General features: G+C 39.6%; 1 protein-coding gene across 1 annotated transcript in view; it reads right to left on the reverse strand.

Moving 5' to 3' along the window:
• Positions 1-535: 535 nt before the first annotated feature.
• The window catches only part of LOC307144304 (transmembrane protein 132C), a 130239-nt gene continuing 104705 nt past the window's right edge, over positions 536-26069 (reverse strand). The window contains exons 5-9 of the mRNA XM_079846571.1: positions 16637-16780; positions 8830-9038; positions 4415-4682; positions 2598-2789; positions 536-1886 (exon numbers count right to left, since the gene is read on the reverse strand). Of these exons, the coding sequence (XP_079702697.1) occupies positions 768-1886; positions 2598-2789; positions 4415-4682; positions 8830-9038; positions 16637-16780 (1932 nt within the window). The 3' untranslated portion in view covers positions 536-767. The remainder of the gene's footprint in view (positions 1887-2597; positions 2790-4414; positions 4683-8829; positions 9039-16636; positions 16781-26069) is intronic.

Consider the following 26069-nt stretch of genomic DNA (forward strand, 5'->3'; position numbering starts at 1 on the left):
AGAGAAATGGAGGGTCATTGATCTGCCTGTTTTCCCAGAAGTTTTCCTCTGTTCATTCAAACCGTTGGTGGAAAAAGTTCCAAAATAGACATTTTTTCGTCCATACTTTGAATTCACATGCTTTTACAAATGGGAGTCAGTCTTTTGAGAAATACAGTAGACGCACTAACACGGACAAGAATAGAGATGTATAAAAATATGTAAAACCCTACAAAATGTATTCTCACTCATCGTCAGAGCCAGTCAACATTCAACTCATGGAAATGCTTTTCATTAAGTTTAAATGTCAGCTCTTTGTGTGTGTGTGTGTGTGTGTGTGTGTGTTTTTTTTTTTTGTTTTTTTTGGGGGATATTCACTCACAGAAAGGTACCACCATCAACCAGGCTTTAGTGTGATAAACCAAGAAAACAAAAACAAAAAAACAAACATATATATATATATATTTCAAAATAGAATGGAATATCCTCTTCTTCGAAAAAAAGAAAATATAGACATCTCAATTGAAACATTTCTCATAATCCAATGTTTTCACATTCTCAGTGGTTTCACAACCATCTCTGTTTTCCTTCTTTCCTGATGATGAACCCTCATGACAGTTGCCATGGAAACAAGACCAGATGAATGGCTTGCCTTTTCATGGTGAGATATGAGTTTGTCTGAGTGCAGTAGAGTCAGGCCAACCCCCCACCCGACCACCACCTTATCCAGAAGGCATATGGGTGAGCTACGCTTTTGTCTGAAAAATACATAAATAACTTCAAGCCAACTATGCGATATTCTTAGTAGCATTTTCGTTTAACCTTTCCATATAATTTCGGAGCTCTTTGGAGTCCCCGAGCTCGATGTCTGGGCAAACCCATTTGATGTCGTTCTGACCAATGAGAAGTGGACTTATGGATGGGCAGCCATTGCTGGGCTTGCTATGGCTGAAAGTGGTGAACTTGACTCGTTTCCGTTTGGTAGTGGGCGAGTTTATAGACTCGCTCTTGTGATCTCTTCCAGTGCACACTGAGTCAGAGGCCGACCTGTGGACCTGGCCTTGCACGCTCTTCTGAGAGGAAAGGCCATTGAGGAGCTGGCTACCTTCCTCCAGGCCCAGCCCAGAGTCCATGGTCCCGCCCAGCTCCTCTTGATCAAGACACAAACCCGCTTGGCTTTCCAAAAGCTCTGCGTCATGGCCCAACCAAACCCAGTCGTGGGCGTGAGTCATGGTCTCCTGGCCCTCCAACGGGAGCTGCTTGTTGCGATACTTCAGGGCATAGGAGACGCAATTGATTAGGAATACCAAGATGGCCAGGCAGAAGACACCTAGCAGGGCGTACATGCCTATTTCCAGATCTGTGAGCCCGCGGCGAGTCTGCAGCAAGTCCTCCTCCGTGTTATGCCCAGGTGGAAGATCTGCTTGAGCTGGGAATTCTGAGAAATCAACCGGAATATCACCAGCTGAGAGCCTGTCACCGCTTGCTTTTCCTGGAATGGAGGTTTTGATGGTGGTAGCGCCTCGGTTCATGATTCCAGCCTCCATGTCTGAGATTGAACCTCCGTAGTATGGGGCATTGGGCCTGTATCTCCTGTCGCTCGCACTGTTTCCTGTTTCATCGGGACGGCCGAACTTCACATGGACGTTCGCGTTGCCTGCGGCCAGAAGTGTGCGGCGCTTGGTTTTTAGGCATGATTCGGGTCCATACATCTCCAGGCGGACCAACATGCCTTGCCCTTCACCCTTAGCCACCACCACAGGCCACCTCCAGGTGGTGCTTTTTCTCACCAATACCACCTTGTCGTCTAGCGAGGTGGCTGTTAGGACGAAATGTGCAGGGTTATAGAGGTCAAGAGGGGTCATTGAGCCATCGCTGAACTGAAGCCACGCGCTGACAAGGGACTCCTGAGAGAGAAACACAACATGAACAAATGCTCTCAGTAATGCCAATTTTCTTGTTTCAAGTATGCATGATATTTATCTCTAATGCAGGATGGTTCAAATGCTTTAAAAGTTCCCAAAATCACATTTCAAACAGATGCACTGATCAGTGGGAGATTCAACCAATTTGCCCGTTTTATGTCTATCAATGTGGAAGAGTGAGGAAACCCCTGCCGATGCAGAGGATTAGTGAAATTAGCCTAATCAGAAATGGTTTTTAACGTGAGATGACTCAGAATAAGTGGGCAGCCTCGAACAGCATGATCCACTAACAAACCGCAGCTCCTCATCAACATGCGGCCCGTGTCAAACAACTTTGTCCGTAATGACAGTATTTATAGTGATTGCACCTGCTCGTGGATAAAACAACCCTACATTTCTGAGAAATGGACATGGAAGTATGCAATATTGTGACCTAAAAACCTCAAAATTGCATGGAGTTGAAATTTCCAATGAGATTTCAAAGAGGAAGGAGTTACCCAGGATTTAGAAATAGAAACCAATTGATCAGCTAAATGAATGAATTAATAATATATAAAGAAATAATCAATACATTTATTGTTCAATCTATTGATAATGATTAATCACTAATAAAAACAATGATAATATCTAATAAATAATAATAATAATATTTTATTATTATTACATTTTAATTAAATCGTTTAATTACACTACCTGATTAGCATTGTGCATGGTCTCCTGTGTGGTAGCTGTGGCAACAATGGCTCTGTTGCTTCCTGGGCTGAGCTGGAGGTTCAGGGAAAGGCCAGAGACCAGCTGCACACCCAGCTCTGTTATACTGACTTTATCATCCAGAACCCGGACCATCCTCTCAGCCAGAACCGAGTCGGACAATGGAGACATCACCTGGTAAAAACATAGACAGAAATGCTTCTGATAACATTGTAAAACAACTAAAAGTTCTCTCCTAGTTTCTCATACAAACTTAGTGACATAACAAAATGAGCATGCTTTGTACAATTTCAAAAATCTCAGTGGCAGCTGTCCGCCCTCTGCCATATGGCAATATCTGATGCACAGGCAAGCAAATTACTTCGATATGAAATGTGATGAGAAGACTTCTAATCTGGATCAATTAATAGCAAAGCAGCCACCTCTATATTTCCGCATTCATTATGTTATGATGAAGTGTCGGAAGCCATTTACTTCCGATCTGTAAGTGGGACTTCCACTGTCACTTGCACTTGCTTCTCACCATCATTTGCAAACCGTTTTTCAATCTAAAATGCAGCCATGCTTAGGTAGAGAAATTATTCTTATTCTGTTTTTATATTCCACTCTTATTCCGAGCGCATTCCTAATTTTCCATTTGAATTGAGAGATTTATTAATTAGACATAAAATAAGAATAATCAAGGGGAGCCTCGGGCCTTACCCAATATTGCATAAGACGCTGCCCTAGTGCTCTACTTTTTATAAAATAAAAGTTAGTGCTTGCTACGCTACTTCAACAAATCTTTTCTTCCAAATAGTCTACTTTGCTCTTTTTTTGAAACCACACGTATTTGCCCTCTTCTAATTGCAATGAATTAGTCATTCAATTTAGTTTTAATGAACTGCACAGATAGGTGGGCCCCTTTTGAAATGTATTTGTGAGTTTGGTCTAATAGCAAGGTAGACAATTGGTCATTTGGCCATAGTTAAGTGCTGGGTTTTTGATTTCGGAGATGCTGATCTATTAAGCAGCACTAGTTTTCAGACTCCAAGTATTCCATCTCACCATTACTAGGCTTTTTATCTGATTTTAATTTTCAGCAAATGGATCAAATCGAAGCACTCTCCACCTATGGCTCCTATGGCACCTATGCCGTATTTCTTTTGCTGTCAGATAGCACTCCAATGGCGCTTTCAGCTCATCAAGCAGGTGTATTATGTGTGAAAGTATATGTGACATCTATAAGAAAAAATTTGAGATTTTTACATACCAACACTTAATTAGTCGGTCTTAATAAAGGAGATTATAGTTTGTGATAGGAGCTGTGAGATGTGCAGATAAGACGGCACACAAGCTGTGACAGTGTGAGAGATGCTGTCTATTTCTCGTCTGACAGCGTACACGTGTCACATCACAACTTGGACTGATTCACCTCTCATCCGCATGGAGAGATTGACAAATGACAGCCTGGCTTTTCCAACAAAAACAAGAACGTCCTCAGATTTTATTCATGCAGTATAAACACAAAGGAATTGCGGCTTAGTCAGCTGTAACTGTTACTTTTGTTCCTCCAACATGATCAGCTCTGGTCATGGTGTGTTGAATAAATTACATAATACGCTATAACTGAATCATAATCATAATAAATGAATCATGGATCAAATTTTAATAATGCTGAAAATCCAAAGATTATTGGATTATATACAACCACTTTCACAGACATCTGTTTTTTTTTGTACAGTGTAGGTTTCGTTTTATGGTACATGATGGTACTCTTTTAGAGATAAGATCACACATATTTTCTTCCTGTCTCTTACCTGAACTTTGGTGGTGCCAGTGTTCAGACCGATCAGGACCTGTTCTTCTGACAGCTTGGCCACGCGTTCATCCCCCACCCTTAATGAGTCCCTCACCAGCTCTGTCACGTCCACCTGCCAATCACTCCCCAAGAGGAAGTCTGACTGGCCCTGCCACTCCTCTGGCTCGGCCTCAAAGTGTGTGAGGACACGGACAGTGGTGCTCTGGTACTGTGGACCACAGCTCCGGTCCTTCTTGGCTCCTTCATCCCCATCATCCTCTCCAGACCTGTAGTAAAGGCAGCAACCAATATTAAGTGTTACATCCCATTCTCAATTCAATTAAATGCTATTCTAGTACAATCAACTCATTTAAAATTCATAAAAATAAGAAGCTAAAAAATGTCAGATATAAAAAGAAACATAAAACATATATTTAAATCAAGTGGAAAATAAAATAAATAAATAAATAAATAACATTGATAAATTAAATGGTTAGAAACAAAGATGCTATACACTAAAAATCTTCTGTGTGTGTGGTCCTGGTAAATGTCCCCATGAGTATGGTAATACCAGAACTCTGGATTTACAATATTATTTTCTTGATTTTAAATGGTAATGATAAATCAATAAAACAGCCTGTAGGCTATACAATCACTTAAGCTTACATTTACCTCAAAACAAGCTATTCAATGTCCATAAACTCAAATAACTATTACACTTTCTTTTTTTTTGTTTTTTACTTAACCTTTCAGTGGTCTTCATTATGTAATGTGTTTGAATGGCCTAAATCTGTCATGAAAACAAGTTATTTCATTTTATTGTCATTTAAATGTTTCTATTTCACCAAACAAACTGGAGTAGAAACAATTCTGTTATTAAAAAGTTGATATAAAACCTGCTTGATGTGCAAATTAAATGTTTGTTCAAATCAGTTTTAACGATTTGAGTGTTAATTATTAAATAAGTACAATTCATTTATTTTTCGGATTTCAGCCAAGTGGATCCTGAATTTTCAGTTTCGGCCCAGAATTTTCATTTCGGTGCATGTCTATGGAAAGTCCCTATAAAACATGGATACCCAACGTGTGTGTGTGTGTATGTGTGTGCATGTCTGTGTGTAGAGCAGTGATGCTCAACCTCTTGTAAAGGGGCGAGTTGCTTTAAAAGGCTGTAAACATGAACCCTATTCACATTACATTAATGCATTTCCTCTCCTCACACAAAAAGTCCAGACCAGGTGAATGGCGGGGCAGCTCTGACTGTTCCATTATTTTTAATGAGTCAAAACCATCCAAAATAAAAAACAACAGCAGTGGCAGGTTAACACAGTGGCTCTGACCGGTGGGGAGGCCACGCTCCTTTAGACATTTACGCAACGATGCCTGACCAATGGCAGAAACAGTATGACATTTACAGAACACAGGTGTATAAACAGGGCAGGCGGCACTCAGCTGAGGAATGTCAGGTCACAGGAGGTCTCAGGATTAATGAGCTCCAGTCTTACAACAAAACTGCATGCCTACCGCTCTCACAGAGGTAATCAAAATGCTACCTGAGACAGACATGACCTCGAACCAAGGGCACATATGATACAGCCAGGGTGCCAAATGTTCAACACGAATGTGAGTAAATATGGGCTTTTTGATGAATACAACTCACCAGCCAGCTGGCCATTATCTTAAAGGGACAGCTCACCTTAAATGAAAACGATGTAAACGATGGCTTTGTTCTTACATGAGGGGGTTTGGCATCATGACGGCTTTATTTTCCAGGTGGACCGTTAAAGAATGCAACACACTTGAATTCAACCGGAAAATCCGGAAATCCTGGAGAATTCAACCAATCAGATGTTGACTTCAAAATTCCTGAAGTGTTTCCCATTTTATGTGCCTTATGGATCAGATGTTCAGCCAACGATACGTGGCTGTGACGTCTGAGGATGCGACTTCACTCTTAAAAATAAAGTTTCCAAAAGGGGTTTTTCGCAGCGATGCAGCAGAACCACCATTTTTGGTTCCCCAAAGACCCTTTAAGTGAACAGTTCTTAAAAGAACATTTTTTTTCAAAATTGTAAAGAACATTTAAAATTCTTAAGAACCTTATTCCACTATAAAGAAAATTTTGTTGAATTGAAAGATTCTATGAATGTTAAAGATTCTTCATGGAACCATTGATGCCAAGTTGAAAATGATGCTAAGAGTCTTTCCTCATTCAAGTAGATAGGGGCTGGATTTGCATGTCTATTGCATGTCTATTTTTCTTGCATAGGAAAAAGCTGCCCAGGGGCGTTACGAAGATGGCCGCTGATTGAACTTGCCTTAAAGAATTTTATGCAAGAAAAAAGTCACAAGGACAAAAATGTATATATTTTTAATGAAAATAATGTAAAATACAGTTTCATGGCCATTAAGAAAAATTTATGAGTGCTAAACTTTCTCAGTTCACTCAAAAAGCTATTTTTGTTATAGAGAAAGCTCAGAATGATGAAATTCCTGATGGACTGGTTCAAGAGGAGGTTTGGTCAGAGAATACATTTGTATCTTCGTAATGATAACATGGAAAAGCGATCGGTGCGCAATCCACGGATTCGATTCCTGACCACCACACATTACTGATGACATCCAAACAACTTATAGCCACACTTATTCCTCAGACTCATCAATGCCTCAAGTTTTCTACTGCTCATTCCATCTGTCTTCCGTCATCCTCTTCTCACTTATCATGCATGAGTCAATCCGGCAGGATTGTTTCTGGCGGAAGAGTAATTAAAAATTATCTTGTGGATATCCGCAGCGTACGGCAACATTAACCTGCATATTGTCTGATGCTAGTGCATCAGAGGCAGGTGTGCCTGAAGACGACCCAGCGGTAATTAAAAAGTCAGCGTCCGCATCCTCCCCGCACCTCCATCATGCGTTCCGAAGGGAGCGCCGCTACATGTCTGGTGTTACCAAGAAACAACAGAGCATGAAAACAGCTGAGGGGAGGGAGAGACTGGGCAGGTGAGCTGGAACATTATTGGTGCTGTGCAATATTGAGAGATTATTAGAGTAAATGTAAAAAATGGTTATGTTTTCAAATTACCAGCAGAACCATATTGCATAAGATGTGTGGGATGTGCAGGATATTTTCTGCTCAGTTAAAGATTATAAAACTTGATAGAATGTAGTTTCCAGGCTATTTTCATCTCAATTATAATTTATAGAAGTTATATAATAATCTCTGAATTAAAAGAGGCATTTAAAAATACACTTCAGGATAGAAATGCAAAGCTGAAGGAGCTACAAAAAATAAGGAATAATGCAGGGCAGACTTTTCCACACTTTACAGTCAACTTTAGGCTATATTATGGTTTTCGTATTAGTAAGGTATTAGAAATATTTGTATCGACTGTCACTGATGTGTAAATGTAGGCTGCCATACATTCATGTGTTCAAATAAATTCAACTGTTTAAGTTCTGGAGAGGGTTTTGAAAATTACAATATATATGCTTCAATAGTACAATAGACTCTTATCTCAAAATATAAAAGGAAAATGTGATTCCTTGAAACAAAGGGCTCATTTACATTACATTGCTCAAGTGAACCAATTGCGATTTTTTTCCTCCCAAGTGGCACAGATCGGATATGACCCACGAACGTGTTAGCAGGAAAAAAGCACTTGGATTCAGATATTCTCAGATCAGTTTCAGGCTTAATTTATACGAGGAAATATATCTGATATGAATTGAACATGAATTGGAACTCGCGAGAGTTCTAAAGAGAGTTCTAAAGAGCAGTTCTTCAAACTGCTTCTTTGCGTCGAAATGAGCCAGTTGAGGTGGTTCGGGCATCTGGTAAGGATGCCCCCTGAGTGCCTCCTTAGGAAGGTGTTTCAGGTACGTCCAGCTGGGAGGAGGCCTTGGGGAAGACCGAGGACTAGGTGGAGAGATTATATCTCCACATTGGCCTGGGAACGCCTTGGGACACGTAAAGCAGCGGACAGATCGGATATTACCTTCAATGCGAGTCGTACGCCACTGAAAAAACGACGGTGGTGAATGACATCATCTCAGGTTGACACCAACTGCAATCACACAACTCTTTTCAATGCCAAGGCTGCAACAAGGCCTCTCCTCTTTTTTCTCCACCTTAAGAGACCAATGTTTTGCTGACCTTTAAAGATGGTGCAGAAAGCAAAAGCTTGTATTATCATTTTGTTGGCGTCCATTGCAAAATTGCGCCATTTTTACTTCCTTTTCGGCCTAGCTTTTCTGTGTCAGTATGTCTACCTAGGGTTGTTTCGCTTGGTGTATAGTGTAAATGCAGATATCAGATATGGGTCACTTTTAAAAGATGATGTAAACTGGTCGTCAAAAAAATTGGATATAGTCAACAAATCGGAATTGGGCATCAGGACCTGCAGTGTAAATGCGGCCATAAACATCGCTAACCTCTGGTTGACAGCATCTAAAGGAACTCTCCAGCCCCTGATCTGGCTGAGCTCTGGATCAGACATCTCGATCTGCAGGGGGAGTCGAGGCATCCACACGCTCATCTCCAGCTGAGCGCTGAGGTAACTGTAGGTGAAGTTCACCATCATTCGTACTCTCCCACGCGTCTCCTTGCCGTTGACGTACACATAATCGCACCTTTCGGACACCTAAGGAGGAGGAATACAAATCAGACAGCAGACAAACAAAGCATTTAAGCAACACTGTATTCAAAGCAGCACTAAATTAAAGAAAATTGCAGCTCTGGCCAAGGTATCAGCCTACTTTTCGCTCCAATTTCCTGGCGACCATTTCAAATTTTGAAAGCGCAAAAAAAATTAGGCCTCTTCTTGTGCTGATCAGTGCAATATGTGAAAAACAGTCTGGCCTTTGTGCGTTTTGTGCCGCTGTTATTCGCTTTCATTCTGCGCTTTAATGAGGAAGATGAGAGATTGGACAGGCTTTGACTGGCCTGTCCAAGTATTTATTTCTGACTACAGTCAGCGGGGGAGTCGTTGTCGTTGATAATGAGAGTGTTTGGATGTCTATATTTCTCAGACTTTGGGTTGAAAGGAGCTAAGCAGATGGAGAGACGGAAGAAGACAGAAAAAAAGCTGAGTGGTCAAGTCTTTCTACAGCAGCAAAGTAATTCATTTGCAGAACATCTATTGCTCTTAGCCAATACTTATGATACCTGGCAGATAAAATCGTATCTCATCCAATCAACCTGAGGGCTTCTTTAATAACAACAGATGTGGAAGTGGACCAATGGCATGGCTTGGTTTCTGGGCAACTGCCCATCAGCTCAAAATCCAAGATCACAAGAGTGTCAGTTGTTTGTGAGATTTCCCTAATGTTGTGCCATTTTCTAGAGCATCATACTTGTTACATCTTAATACCAGACTGCTATTTAGCAGCTGCAATAAGTAGCCAAGCTTTCATCAACTGCTCAGACTCTCTCAGGAAATATATAAATATAAACTCCAACTTTTCTTTTTGAATAGACAAACAGAAAATCTGAACTCAAAGACATCAAGTCCGTGGTGCATTTATTTAACTTTAGTTTTCAGTAACCATTATACAGCGTGCACCGAACCCTGTGAAATTAATAAGTCATTCTGTGACAATGGCTACAACATAATTATATCTGTGAACTCAAAATAGCATTGACTTTTATGACATAATTGTGAAAAGGTGGATTTAACATAAATGCCAAATACATCAATTATTTAAATTACAAGGTTGTTTAGGTTGGACCACACTTGGAATTAAACGGGTTTCAAAATCCCATAAAATGTAGATGTAGGATGACGAATGTTTGTGCCTTGAGCACCAAATCAGCATATTAGAATGATTTCTGAAGGATCATGTGACACTGAAGACTGGAGTAACGGCTGCTATAAATTCAGCTTTGCCATCACAAGAATAAATTACATTTTAAAATATATTAATATATAAACCAGTTATTTCAAAATAAATGTCACATAAGTCACATAAAAGATTATCCTTGACATTTTGAACGATAGTGTACAATAATTACAGTGAGGAAAATAAGTATTTGAACACCCAGCTATTTTGCAAGTTCTCCCACTTGGAAATCATGGAGGGGTCTGAAATTGTCATCGTAGGTGCATGTCCACTGTGAGAGACATAATCTAAAAAAAAAAATCCAGAAATCACAATGTATGATTTTTTAACTATTTATTTGTATGATACAGCTGCAAATAAGTATTTGAACACCTGTCTATCAGCTAGAATTCTGACCCTCAAAGACCTGTTAGTCTGCCTTTAAAATGTCCACCTCCACTCCATTTATTATCCTAAATTAGATGCACCTGTTTGAGGTTGTTAGCTGCATAAAGACACCTGTCCACCCCATACAATCAGTAAGAATCCAACTACTAACATGGCCAAGACCAAAGAGGTTTGAAATCATGCATGGCACGGAAGGTTCCCCTGCTTAAACCAGCACATGTCAAGGCCCGTCTTAAGTTTGCCAATGACCATTTGGATGATCCAGAGGAGTCATGGGAGAAAGTCATGTGGTCAGATGAGACCCAAATAGAACTTTTTGGTCATAATTCCACTAAACGTGTTTGGAGGAAGAAGAATGATGAGTACCATCCCAAGAACACCATCCCTACTGTGAAGCATGGGGGTGGTAGCATCATGCTTTGGGGGTGTTTTTCTGCACATGGGACAGGGCGACTGCAATGTATTAAGGAGAGGATGACCGGGGCCATGTATTGCGAGATTTTGGGGAACAACCTCCTTCCCTCAGTTAGAGCATTGAAGATGGGTCGAGGCTGGGTCTTCCAACATGACAATGACCCGAAGCACACAGCCAGGATAACCAAGGAGTGGCTCTGTAAGAAGCATATCAAGGTTCTGGCGTGGCCTAGCCAGTCTCCAGACCTAAACCCAATAGAGAATCTTTGGAGGGAGCTCAAACTCCGTGTTTCTCAGCGACAGCCCAGAAACCTGACTGATCTAGAGAAGATCTGTGTGGAGGAGTGGGCCAAAATCCCTCCTGCAGTGTGTGCAAACCTGGTGAAAAACTACAGGAAACGTTTGACCTCTGTAATTGCAAACAAAGGCTACTGTACTAAATATTAACATTGATTTTCTCAGGTGTTCAAATACTTATTTGCAGCTGTATCATACAAATAAATAGTTAAAAAATCATACATTGTGATTTCTGGATTTTTTTTTTTAGATTATGTCTCTCACAGTGGACATGCACCTACGATGACAATTTCAGACCCCTCCATGATTTCTAAGTGGAAGAACTTGCAAAATAGCAGGGTGTTCAAATACTTATTTTCCTCACTGTAGGTTGTGCACAGATGATCTTTTACTGTACTGAAAAATACATATTCTTTGCATCTACCTTGGTCAGTAGTAGAGAATAATTTTTTATGAGGTCAAAAGTAAAATGTAAAATATAATATTAAAATAAAAATAAATAAATAAATAAATAAATACACTGTGATTTGAGGGGCCAATTCTTCTTGTTGATCAATTTAAGTTCTCAAATGCACTTACATATTTAATTTGTAAACTTAAACTGCCACTGGTGGAATTTGGATGTAATTAGATAAACACATGGATCATGCATGGACAACATCTGTCAATGTTAGATGTATCCCTGCTGTGAGCTGTTTCATAAAACAGTGGGGACCAAATCCACTATGGCAAAAAGTGACTAAAAGTAAATGACGCCTAGGCTTCATACTGCAGTGAACCTAAATAGTGCTATAATTCCCCACAGCAATTATATCTGTTAAACACCCTTTAAATCTGTTAAACTGTCTGGATCTGCCCATATAAATGACAAAATGGAACAATATGCAGTTTTACATCGACAATTGTATTCTTTACTTCCTTACTTACAGATTGTAAATCTCCCACAACAGCCTGAGAGCCAGAGAGCCTTAGATATGCTCTGGTGGCCCATGAAGGGTATGCTTTGGGTGTACAGGGCACTGTACATGAGGCGTCTAACTTCACTGCAACATGCCCTTCCCATGAGTGTCTGTAAGCATCATAACTAGCAGGTATGGCAGGGCATTAATCAGGAACATTAAGACTGCTGAATAGAGGGACACTTACAGAGGACGTCAAGATCCCCGCAGGGAACTGAGTTGGGTACTTAATGACCCATACAGACAGGCACACAGAGAGACTGGACTTTGCTGCATGACGCAAGCGCTGTCCCCTTCTGTCCGTCTATGTCTGACTGAAATAATTAGCAGAGTGCATCTTGAGCTCTAGACCATCCCTGCAAGGTGAACACAATGTTTGGGATTAAATAGCAAAAAATAGATATGCTAAACTTAACTGCAGTTTTTAGTGGCACAAATCAGAGTAGCTTTTCCAATTGAGACAAGGTACATAGCTTTTTTTGTCGCTCACAGTAACGATTTTCACAGTAACTTTACAGCTAAGCAAACCGATAATAATCAAATGCATTCAAATGAAGTCTAATTCAAATGAACTGTGGTTCAATTAAATAAACGTAACAAAATTAAACATTGATTGATTTGAGAAAAAAATAATATATTTTTTTTAATATATAATATATTATAATATTATGTCATATTATATCAAATGAATGTTGGATTCAAAATAATATGTATTGTTTTAACTGAACAGGTACAAAAACAACACTGATTCATTTGAGAAAATATTTTAAAATGGTTTACATTTCAAATATAGATTTTTACTGAATATATTTAACACTGATGTGTTTCACTCCATCAATACTCACAGTCATATTTCTTCAATGTAATTTGCTGATTTGTGTTATGTTTTCAGAAGAATAGTTTGACTGTACTTTTCTGCAAGGGCAAAATTCATTAACTTCAACAGTTGCTGGCTTTTTTTTTTTTTTGGTTGAATCTTAATTGAGCTAATAAGAATTTCCACACACTGTTCCTCTGAATCTGAGCCTAGTTGAGCCAAACCCATATCTGAAAGGACAAATCATAGTCTAAGAGATTCATGTGTAATGTGTTAACTGCATTTCGCCTTTGTAGTGAAGTTGAACTACCTTTAATATAAATAGCTAGTAAAATAACAAGCCTTAAGTAGGTTTTCAAACACTGGGTGAAATGCACTTCCCTTGACACACGCATTTGCATGAACACACATCTAAATTAATCTGCTCCAGCTCTTCAACATCTCCATAACTATCCTCACTTCTGTCTCTGTATTTTCCTCTCTCATTACTCTCTCAGTCTGTCCATATATCTGTTTGTGCAGAAGATCACAGTAAAATAGCCACAGACAAGGTTTTTTTTTAACTTGAAATTGTTAACCTAGAGTCTTTTTAAACCTTGGGTAAATGTAGTTTTGGGTTATTTTGTTTAACATTTGGCATTGTTGGTCTGGTCTGTATGGAGAAGAAAAGCATGAACCTTCAGCTAAACATTTCCTTTTGAGTTCCAAAAAGTAAGTCATACTGTACAGGTTTGGAAAAACATGATGGTGAGTAAATGGTGATATCATGTTGAATGTGGCCAAAAGTGATGTCTGAGTGTAATACTAATTTATGCGTTCCACGTTTCAATTGTATCATTTGTCATGACGCAATGAAACGGAAGTCATTTTTGTCCAAGTGGTCATACCAAGCTTGTACACATTATTCCCAGTCTATACTTTAATAAATGACTATGTGACAGGTATTAGCTAGATTATTAGATGTTATTTTGTGGGTTTTCATGAAAATGGCCAGATGGAAGGAGCTCTCCTGTGCAACCAAACAGTATATTTAAAAAAAAGACTAAGGGCCCTATCTTGCACCCAGCGCAATTGACTTTGTACACCGACGCATGTATCATTCCTATTTTGAACCCAACGCACAGCGGACTTTTCCCTCCGCAGACACACGTCAGTAAATTAGGCACTCCCGGTTCAGCGAAAAGAGGAGGCGTGTTCCGGCGCAAACGTTCCCTGGTGCTATTTTGCAGTTTCAGAAAACAATTTCGTCACAGACCAGGAAAAACCTAGTCAAAAGTCAATGGCGCGTTTTTCAGATGCTATTTTAAGGGCGCATGCTTGGCCATAATATAGCGTGTGCACAACGCGCATACACTTTGCTTCTCTTATACACAGACTCAGCAGTTCCCATTTTTGCAAACCATACATAATTACAAGGAAAAATATTACCACACGAGGGAAATCATTGTGGTGTCCATGAAGATGTGAAAAAACCCCCCCAAAAAACATCTAATAATATAGCTAATACCTGCCACATAGTCATTTATTAAAGTATAGACTGGGAATAATGACTAAAGAAAAGAAGAAACAATGAGTAAAGAAACAATTTAATAGTTTAATCTGCTGCTGCAAAAAACACCCTGCATTTGACAAAGAAAATAAGGACTGGAGTATGGAAGATTGGAATGCAAATATGTGACCCGCGCTGACAAAATGATTCGGAATGTGCACGGGCTAATTTTGAGCTACAGGCAAAACAAGTGAAAAATGTCAATTAGAGGTTTTCACAAAAATGAGGCTTCATTAAGCCCTCGTATACCGATCCTAATGCTCCAAATAGTATTTAAACATAAAAGTATCTTTATTTGTACGTTTTCTGAGAGGAGTACCTTTCCTTTGTCCATGAAAAATGCTCGCTTCTCGACGACTAGCGCTTCCACTCACAAGTTTGGTATCGTTTTAAAGCGCAGCATTCCAACTTTGTGAATATTCATAGCGAATTCTCGATGGCATGAGTCTGAACCAATGAAATGTGATTTTCAAACTCATGCTGATGTAAACAAAATCTTACTCGCACTGACTGCGAGGAAAAACATCTGATGTGTAATATAATACTAGATCCGTGTGGTACAGTCTGTCTTAAAATATAGGTTATATATGTTATATAATTATGTTAATCAAACAATTGTAGTATCATGGGAAAAAAAAAGGTTTTGACTTGGTGTGTGCCAAATTTGGTGTTATTACCTGGGATTTTAAGGTATGGTTGCTAGGTGATTTTGTTTTGGAACCTTCAGAAAACTTTAACTAGATTTTTCTCAAAATTGACTTTGCTGACTCTATCACCTTCAAACAGGTTTAGCTCATTCGTTTTTGTCTGATTACAACAATTCATACATCATTTTGAAGGTTTTCTTAATAGAGAATGTGATTTTAACAATAACACATTTTTGACTCATTTTGCCAGCATGGGTCACACATGTGGATGCCATTCACCATCTCCATTGAACAATGACAAGGTTTTTTAGTTTATGATTGCTAAACAACTCACTATGATGTACATGCACTGTATGAACTCTATTTGTATCATTGAATCATTTTCCTATTATCACTGTAAATTTGCTTTGAAACAATCTGTACTGTATAAAGCACTAGGCCTATATAAATAAAGGTGACTTGGCCTATGACACTACAATTCATGGTGTTCGTATCAGTGACAAAACATGTAAAATATACAATGGCAAAGTGTCTTCAGATGTTCTGAATCCAGGGCACCAGTGCCCGTATGTGTGTGTCAGCTATGGTGGGGAAGGAGAAGGATTCCTCTCAAGAGGTCAGTGTTTCAGTGTAGGGTGCTCATCAGATAATTAAACCCGGAGGGAGTAAATCCGCACACATTGTCATTTTCTCCCTCATAAAATGCTCTCATATTTGTTCCCAAATGGCTGAAAGTGGAAGGCACAAGCTTGTTCAGAAAAGCTTGAATTTAACATCCCTTTGATTTTCTGCCTCTGGCTTAACAACCGACAAATGACATTTCTTTAGAGCAGCGGAATGTATAGTGCTTTAAATCAAATCTAATATAGCTGTTTTAATACACTATGTGTAGAGTCTTCTCTTTTGTTATCCTGGTTACAAAATTATACTCGTGTGTCCGCAGGTTCTTTCAGCTTGTGTCTTTTGATGAAAACAATCTAAAATACAAAAGTGCTTTACAATAAATCACACCATACACCACATCCCAAGGTCTCACTAATTTATATATATATATATATATATATAAATAAAATTGCCTATACAATCAGAACGAGAAGAGGCCTATGTATATAGCCATCTCACCTATGTTCCTCGCCTGGTTACTATGGGGGGGAGTACTCTGTGTTTGGGCCAGATTCTGAGCTTGGAGCCCTGCCCTCGGACAGCACGCCAATTACGCATACTTTTACACAATCATATTATTTGTAAGTGTGAACTGGTGAAAGAAGCTGAAGAAACACACATCCACACATTTTTTTCATGTAAGTGACCTGTGCATGTCCCTACCCACCTTAACCACGTCCTCGTCCGTCGAGCGACATTCCACCGACTCGGTCACATCGGTCACAGTACCTTCGGTTCCAACGGTGACCACCTTCACTGGCATGGCAACAGTCTTCCCAGTGAGCACAGCGGTGTTAAGGATCTCTGTCTCCTGCACACATAGGGCAGATCAATCAGACTGCGTTAACTCAGGAAAATTCACCAGTAATTATTCACGATAATTCGTCATTCTGTCAGCTCCAGCTCTTCAGCGCCAACATTGAGTCGCGCTATTAACCCAGTGAGTCATATCATTCAATTAGAGTCATCAGCTCTCGAGAGTCTCGGACTGAGATGGAGAGGTCTGTTTAGAGCCAAACAACACATCCTGTTTTTATGAAACTGATCCACTCTTAGATAATATTCACATGAAAAACACCCAGGAATACATTTCACTATGAAGCCAGTTCAAAAAGAAAGAAAAAATATTTTCACACACATTCAGAAGAAAAATGAGTACTTGCCCATGCAAAAACTCTCTGCTATGACAACTGTGGGTGATTGCTAGGGTGTTGCTATGTGGTCACAAAAATGTTCTGAGTAGTTTTAACATGTTCTTTGGGGTTGCTAGGAATGTTCAGAGTGGTCTGCAGGATTTGTTTAGTGTCCTTTTTATCAAACAGGCAAAAATAGTATTTCTGATTAATGAGGAAAAACAACAACAACATACAGTACATTTATATTTATTACATGTTATATTTATATACAAAAAATATGCAAAAAATATTTATATACATATTAAATAAAATATAAAATAAAATAAATGCATTAAAAAAGCTAAATGATTAATAATAATTAACAATTTAACATAATAGTACTAACCTAGATCCTTAACCTTACGTATGGGCAATAGAAATAGTGATGATTGCCTAAGGAAGCACCAGTAGTAAAGATTTAAAATGATGCTTAAATATCAATACCACTGTGGGAAGTTCCTGAAATATACATAACAACGTCAGACGGAAAACAAATCTAATTTTCCCAGAAATATCCTGTAATTATGGAGAAATTACAGCTAATTAACATTTTCTGCAAATCAATTCTCTGATTATAATTTTATCTAAAGCACATCCATGTGTTCAATCTACTGTTTAAACAAACCAAAGGATGGGTAATTTAAGCCTGACTTGTGTTTTTCCTGCTGGCTGGGGCTATGGGTGAGGAGACGGCTCACAACTGCCCTTATCAAAAACCATGTGGCACTTTGAGATGGATAAACCAAAATAAAGAAGCCCTCTGCCAAGGTTGTGTTCTTCATCATAGGGTCTCTTCTTCTATTTGTCACAGCTCTCACCATTTTCCTTTAGAGAAAACAGATAACATTATTTAATCCTGAACTGTGGATAATGAAATTTCAAGCTTGTTAATAAGACTGAGGTCCTCTGTTTCTCTTTTTCTTTTTCTTCTCCAGGCTGATCCTACTTCAGGCTTCACTTGGCAGCTGATTCTTATTTCAATCATTTTCACTTTAATGCACCACAATTGTGAGGATAAACGAGCCACTTCCTTTCTTTCCCTTTATGTGTTTCATCTGATCATTATTTTCTATCTAACACAGGCTGTGCTGTCTACTTCTGAAGTAGAATTTGAATACGCCGTTTCCCTTGATTTCAAAATTATGTAAATGTGCAACAGGAATGTAGTCTGAGCAGCACAAGCTTGGTATTCAAACCTTACGCTCAGACATTTTGACAGGGAGTTATCACCTGTGTTTGATTTGCTGTCAAAAAATTAATTTATCAAGACCAGGAAAATGACTCTGATAAATATTCAACGGGATGGGATGGGTGAAGTGTTTACAATTTGCTCTCCCCCTTTCACTCACTCCCCACTCAGAGGAATTCAAAGAACTCAGCGACAGTGTTCGGCAGACAAAGTGCTTTCAAATGTCTTTCAATGTGTCCATTCACAGGCTGTTAAAACCGAACAATTTAATTTTCAGTCAAGCCTGAAGATTACGGCGTGAATTAAAAACAGATTTCCAGAGTAAAACAGGCAAAGCGGTGGAAAGCCTCTCATTGTGATGCCACGGACTCGGATGGGTGGCTTTTTCTGTAAAAAAAACAAAGCTAAGGTGAGTTCAGTTCAGCGAGGGAGGACAATTTTAAACCACACAGGTCAAATCCATTGACCCTTGAGAAATACATACCTGCCTCCACCATCTGACTCACACTGCAATAGCACAAACAAAACTTTTTTGCTCAGGGAAATATCAACAAAAAATATTCATATTTGCAACTTATACCCAAAGATTCTAACACTTTGTTAAAAAAAAAGAAAAGAAAAAGAAAAGCAACTTTTTATCCACCATCAAAATGATGTGTATTTGAATGTTTGGACAGGTACACAAGGATTACAGTACAACCCTACCCTTCCAATATTCCAAAAAGTAATATAGACCTGACTCTCCAAATTTATAAATGCACATATAGTAAGAAGCAAATCTTAATCCAGTTCAGTCACATGAAAGTCCCATAAGTCTGTGTTAAATTTCCACAGGCTTGTGAAGAAAATGATGTTTTAAGACCTGACAAAAAAAAAAAAAAAAAAAACTTTTTAACAGCATACTACTTCTTGAATTAATTAAAAAATATATATATTTTAATTTCTAATATTTTGTGATATTAAGTGTAACTTTATATAAAATATTAATGCATTATTTTTATTATGTACATACACACATTTACTTATTATTAGGTGTGTGTGTGTAATATTGTGTGTATATATATATATATATATATATATATACACACACACACACACACACATATACAGTATATACATATACATACATACTGTGTATATATATATATATGTTTATATATATATATATATATATATATATATATATATATATATATATATATATATATATATATATATATAAACAATACTATAAATGAAATAAAAATCCATTATAAAGGGCATGATGTTGGGACTGCAAGGTTGGCAAGCGCCACAATGCAAAGTATAGTTTTCTCACGCTTTTGACATTGGCTTGAAAATTAAGGAAGATTTACTCTGACAGCAGGACTGATATGTGTGGTATGAGAACCAGCAGAACTAATATACCACTAGTTCACGTCCACCTACACTCACAGTCCTCCCCCCAGTCATGATGCTCCAGTTGTTGAAACACACCATCCCTCTCCTTCCCCCAACCCCATCTCTGGAGCTCCTATGAGCTTCTGTTCCAGACGGAGGGCGATGAATCCAAGCACAATGTGTTATTCATGCAGTCTTGTCATCCGCTGCTGCCTGGCTTGTCGGTAAACATTGTTCCCTGGACCGCTGACTGATTAGTGTTAAATATGCGTGGATGCTGGGTTTCAAGAACAGGCTGGGCTGGCGTACGCTCTCCTAGAGACCATCTCTACGGGAGGGCAGTGCTTCTACAACACACACTTACTCTTAAATGGCTTCACACTATCTTGAGAAAGAGAAAGAAAGAGGAGGAGGTAAATCGATAAAAGGCCATTATACTTTTTGGGCAGCATTTGTAGGGTCTAAAGAGGTATTGCAGGTCAGGGAACGGAGGGTTAATATCAGCACAGGTGATTGGTTCAGATTGTGGTGGACCTACGCCGGCTCACACGGGGTCTAACGCTCAAGGACAGGCAGCGCTGAATGCATTGGCACCCCATGTGGATCCTCACAGCTGATGCCGCAGACATGCCATTACAGAGCCATCGATCGACAGCTGTTTTTCTTTTCAAGACCGCAGGTCCTCCCAGCTCTTCGGTAGCAAGGGCTGAAGCCTTTTTGCCTCTGAGAGTCTTGCTGACAAAGCCTCTGATAAAATGGCACAACAGTGGAGACAAACAGGGAGCAAAGAGGAAGATGGCTATTGATTTCAGTAATAGCGCCAAGAGATGAAGCAAACGCTTAGCTGCCGTTGAACATATTACAGCCACTGGGTCAGCCAAGCATCCCTCTGCAGCCGCTAGCATGAGGATAATCACAGTTTTGTGCTACCGTTTTCACATCAAACCATGATCCAAGGCCTCTCCACCTCACTGCTTGGTTAAATACGCATTCTTTCTAGGAATTACGAGACCCATTATGAACAGAGGACACGAGCATAAAATGGATATCTCCTCTACCATTGCTAAATTGTAAATGCTGCATTATTCATGACATTGCATGTTCATAGAAACAATATGATTTAGCCAAGTAGAAATTGTTCCTGGATCAAGATTTTTTTGTTGGTCCTGGAACAACATTCTTATCAAACAATTATAGGCAAAACACATTCCCTAACCCTTAGCTACCCTTAAAACATATGAGCTACCCTCATTCATATGAACGCTGTTCAAGCCCTAACCTTGGCCCCAAACATCAAATTGTGGTGATAAGATGACAGGAAGCTTGTTCCAGGAACATTTCCTCCTTGAATCATGCCAAACACAAAGGGAGGGAGCAGTATTTCATCTCAGTAATAATACCTTTCCACTGCACCAACAAGACAACTTCTACTGCTTGGTAACTAGAGACCAACATATTAAAAAAGCATTTTTTAGGACCAATATGTGTGTGTGTTTAAGCATATGCAAAACTAATAATGCTATAGTACTTAGGCTACGTTTACATTAATCCGGCATTTTCATAAAGTTTCTCATCCACACTGAAATGTCAAAAAAAACGGCTTACTGCACATGTACATTTTCTGTCATCTTTGCGACTGTGATATGAAGAGTGTGCAAAGTAACATTTTAGCAACTGTGTGAAAGTGAATAGCACATAACAGGCACAATACCAGTATAAACATGAATATCTACTGGTACAATAGGCATCACATGACTAATCATGAGTCGGCGTTTTCAAATACCTCCGTTTTCACAGTCCGCACTACAATGAGAAACGGCGTTTTCAAATTTATCCACTTTGGAGAGCATTTTCAAAAAGCTTTGTTTTCATTCATAAAAACGTCATCTCAATGTGGACGGAAGGCCAAAACGGAGAGAAAAAGATGCGTTTTCAAACAAAAACGTATTAGTGTGGACAAGACCTTAGTAATTTTGGCAAATACTACAAAAATAAGTACTTTACCATTTGAAGGGAGGCGATTCAATATTGCGAGACTCGATACTGAAGAGCAATAACTGATGAATTTTTTTTTAAATCGGTTTAACTAATTATCTGTCTATTTCTACTGCAACCTGCAGCTCTTTAGTAGCCTGACTTCGTCATACTCATATTCTAGGCAGAATGTGAGTCTGATACTGCTCCATAGGGCTTTGATTATGAGGCGTGTCTTAACCAAAAAAACTCGCCACTCAATTGGATAGACCTACAACCAATCAGAGCAACGCAGTAAGTGACGTATGTTGAGCGACGCATAGTTGTCAACAGAGCTCAACTGCACACATGCAGGAAGTAGTAGTAAAGTAATGAGTAAAGTAATAATAAAGCACTCCATGAGTGCGACCAAAGGAGAAACCACAATGACCACAGGGTTTTCATTGCGTCCCATCTTCTTAGCGACCATCGGAGTCAGCTGATAAATTAAACTTTTGCCGAATCCCGTAGGAAGGACGGCAAACACATCTTTCCGATCGACAAATGCCTTGATTGCGGTTCTCTGTTCTTCATTTAAAATTAATGCGCTGTCGATTTCTTTTATAACAGACGCGATAGCGGAATCTAAACATCTCAATTCTCCTGCTGCAGTCATCTTTGCAGTCATCAACCCGAGCGCTCTTTGGTGACGTGGGTGATTACGTAACCGCACATCATCAGTCCATCATCGATTAAAGCCCGCCCTGGCAATTTGATTGGCTCGGCCTTCTGGGAGCCGAGCATAATTACTCCTCAACGGATCGAGTCCAGACCGAACTTCCCGACCAAAAAATGTTGTGGGCGGGGTTCGGGCTGGCACCCAGGCTAGCTCTTAAGGGTTTGTGAGTTAATATTGAAACAGTACAGCCATATAGGAACTTGGATGAACTCCTTCACCACTATTTTAAATTAACACTTGCTAAAAACTCAAACTTAGATGCAATCGCCATCTAACATTGCCTCTCTCATTTCCTGCAACTCTGGGACAGTGAAATGTGGAAGTACAGATTCCATATGCCCTGAGTTGTGTGCAGGCCTCTAGGTGAGGGATAATGAATACATAGGCAGTTTCAGATAAGTGTGATAAGGCGGCAACAGTCGTGTGCCCAGTGGCGGTGAAGAGAAAGGGAGGGAGAGAGTGAGATGCTGATAGTAATGAGGTAGCGTGCAGCGAGGACCATCGATCCCCACGGCTCACTGGCAGGGCACAGGTTTACCGAGGCCAACCGCCGCACACAAAAACACGCTTCTGTCTGCATCTTAATCTCTCAGCAGTCACAAATCAACTTGCATTTCTTTTAGACAACTGCACAATTTTTTTCTATCTTTTTCTCTTTGTGTTCTTGCACGTGCTACACAGTCCTGTGCTGCAGGGGGTTCTAGAGAAACACTTGTATCAACAGTAAATAAAGCAATAATACAGAAAAATCTCAAATACTGGGGAACGGTGAGCACTCTTTCAAACTGCAGAGTTTAAATGACTTTTCTCAAAGACATTCTCATAATAAATTGTTTGGATCACAGTGTAAAAGTATAAATTCCTTGTTTTGTGCTCAGATAAAAGGTCGCTGGTCTCAGACAAAGATCAGAAATGTCAAAAATGCATTCTAAAGATCACGACTGCTGAAAAGAAGAGATGAGCTAGTTTAAGCTGGTTAATGCAGGTTTGGTTGGTAGACCAGCCTCAATGGACATGTTTCCTTTCTGTGTTGTTCAGTAGAGATGTGGAACTCGAATTTGGACTCAGACTTGAGTACAACTTTTCGCAGACTTGGACTTGTCACTGAATCAGATGTATTTTTACTCAGAAAATTTCACCGAATCCTTGGACTTGGAAGGACTCTGGAAAAATTTTCAAGGACAGTTGACGCAATTGTCACTGGCCAGATTGGGTCAGTACTGCATTGTCACGAAAGTCAATCATTCGTATGTGTTTTTAAGTCTTGCCTATTTATACATTCAATTCGATGCTTGTAAGCTGTCTAAGACGAGTTTCTGTGTGCACACACTCACGCTTACAGAAAGCGCTCACCGATCAGTCAGTGCGTGAATGCTGAATTAAGCTCTCTTTCATATCTTACTGTGCGTTGGTGTATTGTGCCCTAGCAAAATATGAATCAACTTAAAAACATAGATCCATACAATAAACTTCCAATAATGCAATTTGTTGACCATAACTGCATTCAAAAATAAAATAGTTTTAAGTTGGCTCTGAGTTATGGAAATTACATGTAGAACCTTTATACACAGTGCATGCCATTGTAAATACTGTAGGTCTGTCCCCTCACCACTGCATTTTCAACTGTATTGTTTAGTTGGACTCGGACTCGATTAGGACTCAGGGCCATTTTGGACTCAGAAGTGACTCGGACTCGACTGGTTAAAGACTCGCACTCGACTGACACGACTAAGGTGGACTCAAACCCAACACTACATAACAGTGAAGCACTTTACAGTTTGAACTATGGACAAAATAAATTCCAGCCAATTACTTTGGAACTAATTTTTGGGCAATTGACACAACAAGCAATTGACACAGCGTTGTACAATGATTTGCTTCTTGCTACTACAAAAGGAAGAGACATCAATACCTTTCGTTAATTTTTCTGGATGAGAAAAACTGTACAACTGTCAACATATAAGAGTACACTAGACTAGCATACAAATGTACAGTATGAAAAAGGATATATATATTTTTTAATTTAGATTATTATTAAAATTTCTTTCTATTAATATTTAATGAATTTAGATTTGCTAAATAATAAATTATTAGTGTATTTAAAGATGAACTTTAAGTGAGCATTAGATAAATAAGAGAAATGATAATGCACAATTAAATTTCCAATAAAGTTCCGATATATAGTGCATCCTAATTATCAGCAACAAAAGAACCACTAGCAGACAGTTATCCATGTAAATTTGATGAGTCGTTCAAAAATGTTGCCTGATATATGGCCTACAGCTTGTAGAGAACACAAAGGAAAAGGAATTACCTTGTCCTGTAGGAGGTTTACAGAGGACACTGTTCAAACAGACTTGAAGGAAGACAAACAGCAGGCTAGCAATGCTCAGAGAACAGAGAAACCCATGAGCTGTGAAGTAAAGCCTGACACACACTGAAACTCAAGACTAAGGCCAAGAGGCTACGAAGAACCAAACAAAACAAATACTGGAAGGAAAAAAAAAAAAAAAATCAGAAGAAGGGTTTGAAGGGAGATGCCTCTGACTTGGCAATTTATTTGATTTTCCTTTTCTCTGAACAAACTCTCAGAGCACTGAGAGAAAACAGGGTGGCAAACGAGAATGAGAGCGCTTTCAATAGTCAACAGAAAACAAGCTCAGTGGGGACCCAAATTTTCCTTCGAGAGGGCTGAACGGCCAATTACAAGGAGCTTAAGTAAACTTGGTTCAAAAGTTGTGAGGTATAGAACCAGAGAGGGAGGAAGACAGACAAACACACACATTATAAAGGGAGAAAGCGAGCGAGAGCAAGCACACACGCTGATGCATCCTAATGAGCCAGAACAGATTTCCTGCATTTTGAGGGTATCATGCACTGCCAAATCCTATTAGGGCATCTCCTCATTCAAAAAGTTGAAAGTGATGTGATTACATTGATCCCCTCCTGCTGTGTAACACAACAATCTGCTCTCCCAGCATTCCGAGAGAGCTCAAGACAAATGCGCTCCGTCAGAGGGCCAGACAACACAAGTGATTGGTGGCTGCTGTCTCGCTGTCTGCGGCCGTGATTGTTGTGTGAAATGCACTGGTGTCGAGCTCAGGCTGTAAGGGCATCATTTTTACAACGTTATTACATCATTCTCCGCCTTCGCCACTACTGTATGGCTGGACTATGTTTACGTTAATGGCTGATGGCGCTTGTTTGGCCATCGAGTGGGGAGCGGGGCTGTCCTCTCTAATGAAGCCGAAGAGACAGCTGGAAGGCCAGAATTAGCCGGTGTCCGCGAGAGGGGAAAAAGCGAATTCTAACGGAGCAGAAGCCTCCGATGGGACGGATTAGAGTCTCTTGCCTTTGTTAACGTATGCCATTGTTCCTGTCACACCAATCTGCGTAGTTCCTCTACATTAGACAGGTAGCGAGAGGGAGAGAGGATCGCCGAGCTCTGGGTGATTAAAGCTGACCGCTGACTCTGCTGCCGGCTTAACGAAGTCTTGATTAAGTTTAACAAGGTGTGGTGATGGCAATGTCATCGTTATGGACAAGGGGAAAAGCTGCCGTCGGCTGTGTGTGTGTGTGTGTGTGTGTGTGTGTGAGAACGCCGCACTGTGAGACGCAATTAAAACGCTTTGCAAAAGAGGCAGGTTGATATAATTCAAGGTGC

This window comes from Squalius cephalus, assembly GCF_949319135.1.
Source record: "Squalius cephalus genome assembly, chromosome: 17".
Taxonomy (NCBI): Eukaryota; Metazoa; Chordata; class Actinopteri; order Cypriniformes; family Leuciscidae; genus Squalius; species Squalius cephalus.